Below are 15,829 nucleotides of genomic sequence, written 5' to 3' on the forward strand. Positions count from 1 at the left end.
ATCAAAATTATGATTACCAAAGGGGAAACATAGAGGGAAATGATAAATTAGCAGTTTGACATTAACACATACATACTACTTTATATTGGACGTCCCAGGTGGCTCCATGTTAGAAAAAAAAAATCTGCCTGCCAATTCAAAAAATGTCAGTTTTATCCCTGGGTCAGGAATATTCCCTGGAGAAGCGAATGGTAACCCACTCCAGGATTCTTGCCTGGGAAATCTCAAGGCCAGAGGAGCCTGGTAGGGTATAGTCCATGGTGTCACAAGAGTCGTACAGGACTTAGCAACTAAACCACCACCACCCACTACTGTATATAAAATACATAATCAAGAAGGAATTATTATTTAGTACAGGGAACTCTATGCAATATTCTGTAATAACATATAAGGGAAAATAAACTGAAAAAGAATGGAAATTTATCTATCTATCTATCTATCTATCTATCCAGTTCAATTCAGCTCAACCACTCAGCCATGTCTGAGTCTTTCCAAGCCCAAGGACTGCAGCATGCTAGACCTCCCTGTCCATCACCAACTCCCAGAGTTTACTCAAACTCATGTCCATTGAGTTGGTGATGCCATCCAACCATCTCATCCTCTGTTGTCCCCTTCTCCCACCTTCAATCTTTCCCAGCATCAGGGTCTTTTCCAATGAGTCAGTTCTTTGAATTAGGTGGTCAAAATATTGGAGCTTTCATCTTCAGCATCAGTCCTTCCAATGAATATTCAGGACTGGTTTCCTTTAGGATGGACTGGTTGGATCTTCTTGCTGTCCAAGGGGTTCTCAAGAGTCTTTTCCAACACCACAGTTCAAAAGCATCAATTCTTCTGTGTTCAGATTTCTTTATAGTCCAACTCTCACATCCATACATGACTACTGGAAAAACCATAACTTTTATTAGATAGACCTTTGTCAGTAAATTAATGTCTCTACTTTTTAATATGCTATCTAGGTTGGTCATAACTGTTCTTTCAAGGAACAAGCATCTTTTAATTTCATGGCTGTGGTCATCATCTGCAGTGATTTTGGAGCCCCCCAATATAAAATCTGTCACTGTTTCCACTGTTTCCCCTTCTATCTGCCATGAAGTGATGGGACCAGATGCCATGATCTTAGTTTTCTGAATGTTGAGTTTTAAGCTAACTTTTTCACTCTCCTCTTTCACTTTCATCCTGAGGCTCTTTAGTTCTTCTTCACTTTCTGCCATAAGGGTGGTGTCATCTGCATCTCTGAGGTTATTGATATTTCTCCCAGCAATCTTGATTCTGGCTTGTGCTTCATCCAGTCCAGCATTTCTCATAATATACTTTGCATAGAAGCTAAATAAGCAGGGTGACAACATACAGCTTTGATATACTCCTTTCCCTATTTGGAACCAGTCTGCTATTCCATGTCTAGTTCTAACTGTTGCTTCCTGACCTGAATGCAGGTTTCTCAAGAGGCAGGTCAGGTGGTCTCGTGTTCCCATCTCTTGAAGAATTTTCCATAGTTTGTTGTGATCCACACTGTCAAAAGCTTTGAGTAGTTAACAAAGTAGAAGTAGATGTTTTTCTGGAACTCTCTTGCTTTTTAGATAATCCAACGGATGTTGGCAGTTTGATCTCTCGTTCCTCTGCCTTTCAAACCTTGTCTAACTTGATGAAACTATGAGCCATGCTGTGTAGGGCTACCCAAGATGGACAGGTCATGGTGGAGAATTCTGACAAAACCTGGTCCACTGGAGAAGGGAATGGCAAACCACTTCAGCATTCTTGCCTTGAGAACCCCATGAACAGTATGAAAAGGCAAAAAAGATAGGACACTGAAAGAGGAGCTCCCCAGGTGGGTAGCCCAATATGCTACTGGAGATCAGTGGAGAAATAATCCAGAGAGAAGGAAGGGCTGGAGCCCATTTGTGAGTATGACCGATGATGGAAGTAAAGTCCGAAGCTGTAAAGAGCAGTATCGCATAGGAACCTGGAATGTCAGGTCCATGATTCAAGGCAAATTCGAAGTGGTCAAACAGGAGATGGCAAGAGTGAACATAGACATTTTAGAAATCAGTGAACTACATTGGACTGAAATGGGTGAATTTAACTCCAATGACCTTTATATCTACTACTGTGGGCAAGAATCCCTTAGAAGAAATGGAGTAGCCATCATAGTCAACAAAAGAATCTGAAACGCAGTACCGGATGTAATCTCAAAAAAGACAGAATCATCTCTGTTCATTTCCAAGGCAAACCATTCAGTATCACAGTAATCCAAGTCTATGCCCTGACCATTAATGCTAAAGAAGCTGAAGTTCAATGGTTCTATGAAGACCTACAAGACCTAACACCCAAAAACGATGTCCTTTTCATTATAGGGGACTGGAATGCAACAGCGGGAAGTCAAGAAATACTGGAGTAACAGGCAAATTTGGCCTTGGCATACAGAATGAAGCAGGGCAAAGGCTAATCGAATTGTGCAAGAGAACACGCAGGTCATGTATACACACACACACATACACATACACACACACATATACACACACACATCCACATACACACATATCCACACATATATACTCATATACACACACACACACACACACACACACACACATGACTTACTTTGCTGTACACCTGAAACTAACACAACAGTGTAAACCAACTCTTTGTTGTTCTTGTTTTAGCTGTTAAGTCAGGTCTGACTCTTTTGTGACCCCATAGACTGTAGTCCAACAGTCTGCTCTGTCCATGAGATTTCCCAAGCAAGCATATTGGAGTGGATTGCCATTTCCTTTTCCAGAGGATCTTTACCACCCAGAGACTGAACTTGTGTCTCCTGCATTGGCAAATGGATTCTTTACCACTGAGCCACCAGGGAAGCAAACCAAATATACTCCAATATCAAATAAAAATTCAAGAAATAGGGCAATTCCAGATCTTCCTACTGGTTTTCACACATTTTGAAGCCCACAGGGTGTTTGAGTCCCTACTTACTTTTCCCCCAAGAGGCTCCCTAGTCCCTAAGTAAATGTGTGAATAGAAGTGTTGGCGCTCTGGCCAGAGCCACCCAGCAACACCTAGCTTCCTACCACACATGTTCATGGGCAACAGGATAATGCCCAGTTACCAGCCAGCTTGAAATTTCCCAGTTTCAGCCAACAGCCTTCCAGCCCCAGAAGTCCTTTCCCAGCCACCTATCCTGTTCTACACAGAGGAGCATCACATGTTGTGTCAAGGTGTGAAGGTTATGAGCATGCTTGTGAATGTTGATTTTACTCTTACCCGCACTGTATAAAGTGTACTGTTTATAGGAGAGTCCCAGCAGAGACCTGTGTATAACATTTTGTGCCCATTTCCAGTGTGTGACATCAGTCCAGTCTCATTTCCCTTTCTGAGTTAGAAGGGGAAGTCAGTGTAGAAGTGGAAGTAGTTCTGTCTTCTCTACCAGTTTTTCTGCTATGTGAGTGGAGCCTAGCCTAGCATGTAAAGGTAGGTATAAGTACCATGCTTTGCAAGGTTGAACAGGGAACTGGATCTCTTGTCTTACTTAAACCTTGCTTAGAATTCTTCCTAAGAATAGCTACTTGCTTACTTAAGACATTGATTCCTGTTGAAACCTCAGGCAGGGTTTAGAAATCTGCAAAAGTTTGTTGAAGATCAGTGTCTCCATATAGTCTGGGTAAGCTAGGTTACCCTTTAAGCCTGACTTATTCCCTGGTAAATGGAAGTTAAAATACTATTGCTGATGGCTCTAAGAATCAAGTGAGACACTGAAAGAGGTGGAGTGTAAATTCTGTTTCTAGAGACAATTGCTATTTTAAACAAGGAAGAAGGTGAGCATGCTCTGTCCTTGTTGCTGAGAGGCCATGCAGCTGAGTGGTTAAGAACTTGGCTCTGAGTCCCAGTTTTCTGAGTTTGAATTCCCTGTTCTGCCACTGACCAGTTGTGTGATCTTAGAAAACCTGACCAACCATTCTGGCCTGTTTTTCTTCTGTTAAATAGGGATAGTGATACTAGTATCAATCATGCAGGGCTCCTAGGATGATAAGTGAGGTCATTGTTGTCAAGTGCTTGCAGCTGTATTGTGTGCTGAGAAAGGACTATCCTTCAGTCAACTAATATTGTGAGTGAGTGAACGCTCCAAGGGTGTATAGAAAGGATATGATGATCAGAAGCAAAAGGATTAACTGGTAGTGGGGAAAAAAAAAATGTTCAGGCAAGAACATAGATGGGTATTTCTGAATTCACAAATTTCCTTTTTAACTCTGACTTTAAGTTACCATCTGTTTTTAGAGGTGAGGGGTTGGGGATCAAATTGGAGATATGTCTATCTTTAGATCCAGAGGTAATTTCATGTTGCTTTTTTGCTTGTAATCATCAAGAATAGCATGTTGGGTTTAAACTAACTTGGATCATAAAACGAATAAAGAATTCAACTCTTCTCAGTAATAGTCGAACTGAAATTTCAGAAACTCTTTCATCCAGTGTCTCTCAAACCACTTAGCATGTCATGAATACCTTTCTCAAGATACGGATTTCTGGGTTAGGCCCATGCATCAGTTATCAAGGAGTGAACCAAAGAATTTGTCATCTTCACAAGCACTCCTGGTGCTTTCTGATGATGGAGCACAGTTGAGAATCACATCCAAACTAATGGCAGGACCTGAGTTGGATCTTGAACCAGATCTCTTGAATTTCATTTACGTCTTCTCCTCTAAAGTGAAATCACACAGCATGTAGGGTATGATGCTTGGAGTGTGCTAAGAATAAACTAAGTGATAATGTTCAAATTATTCAGGATCCCATGTTCTAGATTCTATACAAATCTAAGGTGAAGCTATTTTTCCCTTAAAACTATATTTTTCCTAGGAAATTTCATTAAATTCCTTTCAATTCAAAATGTAGGAATTGTGGAAATGGTAACTGCTGATTATTGATGCAGCAGTCACATTGGCAGAGCCCTGCCTAGGTTAACACCCGCAACATGCCGAGTGCAGGGTCTGTGTGTGCGTTACACCTCAACCTGCAGAACAATTAAGAAGCAGAAAGCTAGTGTGGGTACAGTGAGCCTTAAGAGTAACTGCAAATAGTGTCCTCAGGCTACTCTCATCATTTGTGAAAACACGTTTATTGTTTGGTGGAAGGAGAAAAATGATTGCCATAGTAACCACAGCAACCCCGAGTGTCTTGCCTATTAGCTGTAATGCTGGGAGCATCTTCAACAGCAGGGGAAAGGCCTTGGCAATTATCACCCAGAGAGCGCCCCTCCATTTTGAGAGCTTAGGCTAAAGTTCCTGGGCTTGGAAACTACTTAACTTGATGTGTTAATGAATACTAGCATCAATTATTCCAATTTGGTTAATTTGGGGAGGATTAATAAACTATGGTTTTCTACTGTGGGCAAAAGGAAGCTGTGATTTTCTTTAGACAAATTTGAAGGAATATTTTCACCATTACCCACTCCCCCTTTTGTTTTGTTTGGATTTGGTTTGGTTTGGGCTTGGGTCAATCTTTTGTGATTGTATTCTTTGTGAGATAGTGGGGGAAATGACTTATTTTATTTCTTCTATCACTGACTTAAATTGTTATCACATATAACTATAATAAGAATAGTTAAAATAAATGAAGGAAAAACACTAGACAAGGAAGTCTAATTGTGGACTCAAGGGTAAAGGGAAATAGGTAAGGTTTGAGGATTTTTGTATCAAAAATTGTGATGGTCACACAGAGCTCTATATTATACCACTGGTTCTCAGGTCACTACATATATTCTTCATGCAATGAGCCATGTAAAAATGAGTCTTGGTTTATGAAAGAAAGACATGCTGATAAAAAAATTAGGTTATATGCAAAAAGCATAAAAGAATAAAATCACTCATATTTTCATCTCTCAGAAGGAATCACCATACACATTTCTTTTTTATCATGCTTTAACACTGTTGAGGCGATACAACTTATACAACCTTGTTTTTTTCACTCAAGAAGAGACAGGTTTCATGAAATGGGTGGCAGGAAAAATTGAGTTGAAATAAAGAGTAGGTTCAGAATAATTGTAGATTTCTTGGAAAAATAATATCTCCTCCTACTTGCGCCTCCATCAGTTTTGAGAAGCTGAGAGAGGATAGAATCGATTGGGAATCATAGACATATTGGTTACTGCAAGGGTGTTTGATAAAATATCCTCCTAGAAGAGGCAGATCAGAATTTCTGGCTGAATGTCTCCTGCCTGTGTGTCCCTTCTGTATTGATTTTTGGGCTGCTAGGATGTTTTCCTGTTTATATAATTGTCTCAAATAGCAGTGCTAGAGTCATGAGTCCCAGGCGTTCTACAACTGCTGGATCTCAGTTTTCCGAACTATAATATAGGCCTTATTCTATTTACTCCACAGGATATTCTATATGTATTAAGGTAGGTTAAACTGCAGTGTCAGATAGATTCCAACATGCAACAGCTTAAAGAAAATAAGTATTTAGTTCTCGTTAATAATGTAGTTAACATGTGATGGTGCAGGAATCTAACATCTTTCCATGCTGAGATCCTGACATCTTCTAGGTCGTTGTTGGCCCTCCATCAGTGTGAAAGGAGAAAGCAAGTGGGGAAGAGACCCGATGGCTTGCAGGTGGCATATCTTCTTTCCACTCACATTTTTATTGGGGAGAACTTGTCCATAAGGCTATAAGTTAAATGGTATTGGGAGCTGAAAAGTGCAGTTAATCCATCCACCCTCCATAGTCCTGTTACTACAAAGGGAGAGAATGGATATTAGTGAATATCAGTAATATCCAGCAACGTATTCATATCTAGCAAAACACTGAATAAAAGACATTCCACAGTGAGGACGGAGCATACTTCCTTTCTTTCCCTGCACTTGAATCTACTCAGGGGAGTGAAAAAAAAAAAAATATTATCAAACAAAAGGTTAAAAGTACCATTGCTGAAATTTGGCCAGATTGAATCTCGGAGAATGACTTGGATGAAGTAGGAGAAATAGATTTATTGAAGGCCCATGTTTACTGAAGGAGTCCAGGCTACCAGTGCTTAAAAGACCCGAGTACCCCAAAGGATTTCAGAGACAGGTTTTAAAGACCAAGTGAGAGAGGGCTCCTGTGTGGGTGACCAGCTCATGGGTATTCTTCTGATTGGTTGGTGGTGACGTAACCGTGAGTCAGCATCATCACATTTCTGGTTCTAACTGGTCTGGGGTCTACACGCTTATGAACAGCATATCATGAACTTCTTCCACCTGGTGGGGATTTAAATATCTGCAAAACAGCTCACAGAATGTGACTCAGGCTTGAGGGGGAACCGAAGGTCCTTGACTTTGTTTGACGGCTGAAGTGTTGTTATTTGGCCTTACTTCCGGTTTTCCTTTCTGTCTGTGTTTTCTCATTTCCCTAATTAAATTTATTTGTCTGTAGGGTTTGTCTACAGACAAACGGCAGGCAGAGGACATGGGGTGGGGGGAGTCTATTCTGAGAAGGTCTGTTGGGTCCTGCTTAGTTAGAGTCATTATTGTTTAGTGACTAAGTCGTGTCCAACTCTTTGTGACCCCAGGGACTGTAGCACGCCAGGCTTCCCTGTTCTCCACTATCTCCCAGAGTTTGCTCAAATTTGTGTCCATTGAGTCTGTGATGCTATCTAACCATCTCATCCTCTACTGACCCCTTCTGCTTTTGCCTTCAATCTTTCCTAGCATCAGGGTCTTTTCCAATGAGTCAATTCTTCACATCAGGTGGCCAAAGTAATGGAGCTTCAGTTTCAGCAAGAGTCTTTTCAACGAATATTACGGGTTGATTTCCTTTAGAATTGACTGATTACATCTCCTTACTGCCCAAGGTACTCTCAAGAGTCTTCTCCAGCACTACAATTCAAAAGCATCAATTCTTTCATCATAGTACTAGCTAATTATTGGGAGAAAGTCAATTGATAACTGGTAGAATATGCCTTATGGCCAGAGTAAGGTCCACTTCATGTTCTATGCCCACTTTGTTCACAAACCCGTCCCCGGGTAGTGTCAAGCTCTCTCTGCAATGAGAAGCCAGATGGGGTTCAGGAAGTTCTCAGTACCAAGAATGGGTCCAATTGACTCTTCCTGAGATGGCAAGAATGTAGTCTGGGACATGACTGAAATGATTCTCAATGACATAGGTTGAAATCAAAAGGGATTTATTGGTTAACCCTTCTAAATTAAAAAAATACAATGAGGCAGCCAATCCAATGCCCTGAGCAAGGTTCTTAATAAAAGTTTCTTATTTATTTTTTTCTTTAGTTGAAGTATAGTTGATTAACAATGTCATGCTAGTTTCAAGTGTACAGCACAGTGAATCAGTTATATATCCATATATATCTATCTTTTCTATTACAGGTTATCTCAGAACAGAGTATAGTTCCCATGCTGTATATTAATAACAGATCTTTGTTCTCATAGTACGTATCTGTTAATTCCAAACTCCTAATTTATGCATCCCCCCTTTTCCCTTTAGCAGCCATAAATTTGATTTCTATCTTGGCGGGTCTATTTCCATTTTATATACTACATTCATTTGTAACTTTTCCTTTAGATTCTACATATAAATGATATCATATGATATTTGTTCTTGTCTGGCTTACATCACTTACTATGATAATCTCTAGGTCCATTTGTGTTACTGCAAATGGCATTATTCCATTCTTCTTTAGGTCTCAGTAATATTCCATTCCATATACATACCACTTCTTCTGTATTCACTATCAGCTGATGGACTCTTAGGTTGTTTACATATCTTGGTTATTGTAAATAATGCTACCGTGAACTTTGGGGTGCATCCATAGCATAGACATTCTACAATAGGTCTCACTCAGGATTCAGATGCCTTGTAGACTCTTGGGTCAGTAAGAATGAATATATACCTCTTTGTTCCTATGTAAAATGAAAACAGAAAACTTAGGTCACAAGTTTTCCAAAGAAGGAAGAGATTATATGGATCTTCTGCAGAGTTCCAGCATGTCACGTGATAAAATTCCAGGGCCCAGAGGTTTAGGTTTATATGCTAGACAGTTCCTGTGTGTCAAACATATGGACTCACAGGGAGACCCACGCTGGGACCTTCTCTTTCAAGTCTCTCTGAGACGTTGCACGTGCTGTTTTCTTGGCCTTTGTTGGTCTCCCCAGCTTTGCTTCACCTTGTTTGCTGGAAAATGACCATGCTTGTTTCAGCTTGCAGCTCCACTATCACTGTCTCTTGGTCTTTCTGATCACCTGTTGAGGCATTCTATAATCTGTGCTTCTATTGAACCTTGTGTTTACTTCACTGAAGGTTTTCTTTCCCATCACATTACATGTTTTTGTTTGTGTGTCCCTCTATCTCATTACCCAGCACATTCCTGATGCTCAGTGAGGACCTGTTGAATGAGTGATCACTAACTTTTCAAAGACATAGTTAATGATCATGAAACTTTGCATCCACAGAAAAATGTCTGGCCCATGGCAGATTCACAGCATGTATTTGGAGAGAGCTAAGGATCAGGGAACAGAAAGGGAAGAATGAAAGATAAAAGCAAAGAACGGAGCAAGAAAAGACCAGTCAGACAGAGGATACAAGTCAAGTTGAAGGTTAAGGTTGTGAAAAAATAGAAAGTAGATCAAATAAACCCCATTAGGAATCTAGAAGAAGAAAACTATAATAATAGACAAGAAAAGGGAAAAGTCATAAAGGAAACAGCATTTGAGTTGAATCTTAAACCACAAAAGAGAATTTAATGGAAGAGGACAGTGAAAATTGGGTCAAGAATGTTTTGTGCATCACTGTTTACAATAGCCAAGACATAGAAGCAGCCTAAATATGCATTGACAGATTAATGGATAAAGAAGATGTGGTCTATGTATACAAGGAAATACTACTCAGCCATAAAAAGAATGAAATAATGTCATTTGCCATTTGGATGGATCTAGAGATTATCTTGCCTGGAGAATCCCAGGGATGGGGGAGCCAGGTGGGCTGCCGTCTAAGGGATCGCACAGAGTCGGACACGACTGAAGCGACTTAGCAGCAGCAGCAGCAGCAGAGATTATTATCGGAGAAGGCGATGGCACCCCACTCCAGTGCTCTTGCCTGGAAAATCCCATGGATGGAGGAGCCTGGTGGGCTGCACTCCATGGGGTCGTGAAGAGTCGGACACGACTGAGCGGCTTCACTTTCACTTTTCACTTTCATGCACTGGAGAAGGAAATGGCAACCCACTCCAGTGTTCTTGCCTGGAGAATCCCAGGGACGGGGGAGCCTGGTGGGCTGCCGTCTATGGGGTCGCACAGAGTCAGACACGACTGAAGTGACTTAGCAGCAGCAGCAAAGATTATCATAGGGCTTCCCTGGTAGCTCAGCTGGTAAAGAATCCACCTGCAATTAAGGTGACCCCTGTTCGATTCCTGGGCCGGGAAGATTCCCCTTGAGAAGGAATAGGCTATGCACTCCAGTATTCATGGTCTTACCTGGTGTCTCAGATGGTAAAGAATCACCTGCAGTGTGGGAGACCTGGGTTTGATCCCTGGTTTGGGAAGATCCCCTGGAGGAGGGCATGGCAACCCACTCCAGTATTCTTGCCTGGAAAATCCCATGGACAGAGGAGCTGGTCAGGCTACAGTCTATAGGGTCACAAAGAGTTGGACATTACTGAGTGACTAAGCACAGCACAGCAGAGAAATTATCGTACAAAGTGAAGTCAGAGAAAGGTAAACGTCATATGATATCGCTTACATGTGGTATATAAAAACGTCATACAAGATGAATGTATACACAAAACAAAAATGGACTGAAAGACATAGAAAACACTCATGGCTTCCAAGGGAAATCATGTGGAGGGGGATAAATCAGGAATTTGGGAATAGCATACAAATTATACAATATATAGGACCTACTGTATACCACAGGGAACTCTACTCAATATTCTGTGATAACCTAATTGATTTAACCTGTAAGGGGAAATAATCTGAAATAGAATGAACATATGTATAGCTGAATCACTTTCTGTACTCCAGAAACTAATGCAACATTATAAATCAATTTATAATCCAATAAAAATTGTTTAAGTTACCAGGGGTTTATGAGGAGAGGTAGGACATGTTTTGGCGTTATAAAGAGGTTTTAGCTGAACACTGTATTTTTGCTGTGTTTTCTTTTGTTTTCCTCTCTGAGAGGTGGAAGTCGTGGCTCTGTGAGATGTTGCTACAGCTCTCTCCCTCTGATCCTGTTCCAGGAACCGGCGGTTGGTCCCCAGCAGATTCCAATGCTCAGCAGTGGCTCCAGATGGACCTGGGAAACAGAGTGGAGATTACAGCGGTGGCCACGCAGGGAAGATACGGAAGCTCTGACTGGGTGACGAGCTACAGCCTGATGTTCAGTGACACAGGGCGCAACTGGAAACAATACAAGCAAGAAGACGGCATCTGGGTAGGACATCTTTTCTCATCAGCTGCATAAAAATGGGATGTGATCATGGTAACCAGGGAACGTTGCTGTCATTTTCCTCTATGCAGATTGCCAGGATCTTGATAACTGTTGAGTGCCCATTCAGAAATAATTAGACTTTGTCTAAGTCCTATCTCCAGCATGACTCCAGTTCATAGGGGAATGAGGATATCTGTTACAAAAAGTTGAGTGTTTTCCTCTTTTTCTGGTAACTTGCGAAGTTCACTGACTGGGCCTCAGTTCTTTCTTCAATAAAAACAACTACACCACAGAAGTCTGATCACTGATGAGAAGGTACTGGCTGACTGAACATGCGTTTACTATTTATTTATTATTTGCCGAGTACTTTACGTACCTTGCAATGACGGAATTAGCTCAGTTATGTAACTCAACCAGAGTTGTCCAACTGGTGAATCTTGACCTGGGACTTCATAGCCTGGTCTAATTTTAAAGCCACTATGTTCCCCTGCCTCTATTCAACTTCTGAAAAGAATTTAAAATGTTATAAATACAAAACGAATACAAGTACAATGATTTTGCGTTTATAGACAATCTTCAGCTTGGAAGTAAAGGACAGTTTGGTCCAAGTTGTAGAAAAAACTTCCTTCCACAACCCTAGGCCCAAGGTCTTGACCCCAAAGAATACGTGAAAGACTGTCCCCAAATTACAAGGTGGGGAAAGGGAGTTAGAGATAGAGAGCAAAAGGTACCCAGAGAAGGTTTCTGAAACTCATGCACTAAATAAAACAATGTATTAGTTCATGTTGCTTTTCCTTTAGGGAAGAAAACCTCACCAGACATTTATTTTTTTCTAAATGTATGTACTTAAAATGTGAAGATTTGGCAGTTGATCACATTATCCTTTCTTCTCATAATCTTCTCAGATTTCTTCCCTCTTAAATCAATCCTAATTATACTTTCAAACTGATGTTTGTGCATGCATATTTCTATACTGGTCTCATTCTTTTGGAAAAAAATTCTATTTTATATTCACTGTTATTTGTTAATTGCCCACTCATCACTATTCTTAATTGAAATAATAGTTAACTGTGGATTAAGATTAGTTATGGCAGACTGAATCTGGAGGCTATTATAGCAGTCATCTTTATTTTGAGTTGTTTGTCATATTAGGTGGTAATATTTATACAGAACATGGATTTTTTTCATTTTACAAATAGTCTCTTTCGGAAACTCATGTTTTGGGTTTTTTTTCCAACTTTGAAGACCCCATAAATTTTACAGGTTTTTTTAAAGTTTGTTTTTAGTTTGAAAAGAGAAATAAACACCCTTTCCATTTTGAAGAGCAATTTTAAGGTTTTATGTTGACTTGAGAGGGACAGATAGACATGAGGGTATTTATTTTCTTTGGCATTTTCAATCAGAACTGGTTGTTTCTCAGATTGAATTGAAGTTTTGAGGTCTTTTGTTTAAATACTTTTAAAATCCTGAGCTTCATTTTCTTTAGAATAAAATAACTTGCTTTTAGCTTATCATATGAATCAGGACGTATTTCAAGGATGAACAGTTTCTCTGGGCTTGTTTCCACAAAATCCCGAGCCCCTTAAAGTCAGGGGTCTGTCTTATAGGTCCTTGCAGCCTCCATGACAATTGTTATTGGAGACCTAATATGAACTATTTTTTGGATGGTTATTGCAAGAACTGCAGAATTACCAGGACTTTCAGAATTGGAGGGAAGGAGACTGTTTCTGTCCCTTCCCTCAGCCTCAAAATAGCCTTGATCTTTGGAAGGAGGCAAAAGATGCCAGGTGGGTGGAGAAGAGGCAACAAACCATTGTGCGTAGCACAGTGGTAAATTCTGGCTAAGGCCTCCCCAGAGATACTTACAATGCCTTCAGGGCACTTGGGAGAGGAGGCAGCTTCAGGACCAAATTGCCAGATGCAAATTACCAGGAGGAGAAAAGACCTGGGATCATCACCACTCCAGTGACAGTGGGCGGGGACATCATGATGAGCCAAGCACAGTCACAAGGCTCAGATGTTGGAAAAAAACGCATGTCCATGTGTGTCCCTACTGAGGAAACTAACAGCCACTGAACAAAAATCACACATTTCATTTGGAAGCAAATGTCATTCTACATACAAAGGTGTTATATATTCTGGAGATTCAGTATGAACATCTCTGTAAACATAAGGCACAAGGCCCACAGAGACCCATCCAAGCTCACATAACCAGACATTGGTGGTGCCAAACTGCAAAACCAAGTTTGGGTCCTGAATATGCTCTATTGCCTAACTGTACTTTCTATTGCTTCTTTATGCACTTGATTTTTTTCTAATTTTCACAAAACTGATTTACTTTTCTCTCCTTAACCTTTGTCAGACCCACTGCAAAAGAAGAATGGCAACCTCTATTGTCTATTTCATGTGCTACTTTTAAAATATAAAAGTGAGAAAGCACTAACGCGATCTGTGTTTTTTACACATTTTAAATAGTGCTCAAATTCTCTGAAACTGTATATAGGCCTTATAGAAGGTCATCAAACAGACACTCAGAGTATTTTACCAAACATTTCACGAGCATATGTAAGATCTGAGTTGTGCCTACTATTCATTGATATTTCCAACAGATTGTATTCTTGAATAAATAAGTTACCATGAGAGTTTTTCTTTTCTTGTTTTAAATTTAAAATTATAAATCAGACTATAGACTCATGAGAGTTAATCCTGATAAACAAGATAAAAACAATAGCCAAGTAAGCAAGTTAAAAAAAAAAAAAAAACTCTTTAAATGATTTAACTTTTCAGAAAAAAGTCAATACCCCACAACATCAATACAAAGTATCGACTTGATTAAGAATGCTGTATCACAGAAGTAGAAAATCTCTTGAATGAGACTTTTACAAGTCTTTTGAAGATCTTCAATTTTCAAATGAGACGGAGTTTGTAATGTTTATTTAAAGTTGATTTACCAAGCAATACAACTATGGCACTGTACCCCTCGGATGGAATACCAATTTACTAGTACTCAAGAGGTTTATTTTATTTTGCAAAATTTCCCTCAGAATAAGAATCCTGGAAATATACCTGTGCAACATATAGCAGTAAATATGCATGCTCTAAAAAATCCAATTTGTGGAATTTCTGATCTGGCACTGAATAGAAAGTTGAGGAATGAGGCCACTGAGCAGCTGCTTAACAATGTATTATGATTGATGAGTAAGCCAAAGTCCCCACCTCACTAAATAATCAGATGTGAAAGTGTCTCAGGGACAAATTTAGCAAGACTTTTAGAATCTTCAATTCAGTTTAGTCCACTTCAGTCCCTCAGTCATGTCTGACTCTTTGTGAGCCCGTGGACTGCAGCACGCCAGGCCTCCCTGTCCATCACCATCTCCCAGAGACCAAACTCATGTCCATCAAGTCAGTGATGCCATCCAGCCATCTCATCCTCTGTTGTCCCCTTCTCCTCCTGCCCCCAATCCCTCCCAGCATCAGGGTCTTTTTCAATGAGTCAACTCTTTGCCTGAGGTGGCCAAAATACTGGAGTTTCGGCTTCAGCATCAGTCCTTCCAATCAACACCCAGGACTGATCTCCTTTAGGATGGACTGGTTGGATCTCCTTGCAGTCCAAGGGACTCTCAAGAGTCTCCTCTAACACCACAGTTCAAAAGCATCAATCCTTCGGTGCTCAGCTTTCTTGGTAGTCAACTCTCACATCCATACATGACCACTGGAAAAACCATAGCTTTGATTAGATGGACTTTTGTTGACAAAGTAATGTCTCTGCTTTTTAATTTGCTGTCTAGGTTGGTCATACTTTCCTTCCAAGGAGTAAGCATCTTTTAACCTCATGGCTGAAGTCACCATCTGCAGTGATTTAGAATCACTTTTAGATTTAGATTTTTTTTCTTTATAAAATTCTTTGTGTTTTTCTGTATTTTGAAATTTTCTTTTTTAAAATTTTTTATTTTAATTGGAGGCTAATTACTTTACAATATTGTAGTGATTTTTGCCATACATAGACATGAATCAGCCAAGGGTGTACATGTGTTCCCCATCCTGAATGCCCCCTCCCACCTCCCTTCCCATCCCATCCCTCTGGGTCATCCCAGTGCACCGGCCCTGAGCACCCTGTCACATGCATCGAACCTGGACTGGCTATCTGCTTCACATGTGATAATATACATGTTTCAATGCTATTCTCTCAGAAAATCCCATGCTCACCTTCTCCCACAGAGTCCAAAAGACTGTTCTATACATCTGTGTCTCTTTTGCTGTCTTGCATATAGGTTTATAGTTACCATCTTTCTAAATTCCATTATATGTGTTAGTATACTATATTGGTGTTTTTCTTTCTGACTTATTTCCTCTGTATAATAGGCTCCAGTTTCATTCACCTCATTAGAACTGATTCAAATGTATTCTTTTTAATGATTGAGCAATAGTC

General features: G+C 40.1%; 1 protein-coding gene across 1 annotated transcript in view; it reads left to right on the top strand.

The window, feature by feature from the left end:
- The window catches only part of CNTNAP5 (contactin associated protein family member 5), a 1,008,111-nt gene that overhangs the window by 244,555 nt on the left and 747,727 nt on the right, over positions 1-15,829 (top strand). Inside the window, exon 3 of the mRNA XM_070476362.1 lies at positions 11,210-11,403. Coding sequence (XP_070332463.1) covers positions 11,210-11,403 — 194 coding nt within the window. The remainder of the gene's footprint in view (positions 1-11,209; positions 11,404-15,829) is intronic.

Source organism: Odocoileus virginianus, chromosome 13 (genome assembly GCF_023699985.2).
Source record: "Odocoileus virginianus isolate 20LAN1187 ecotype Illinois chromosome 13, Ovbor_1.2, whole genome shotgun sequence".
NCBI lineage: Eukaryota > Metazoa > Chordata > Mammalia > Artiodactyla > Cervidae > Odocoileus > Odocoileus virginianus.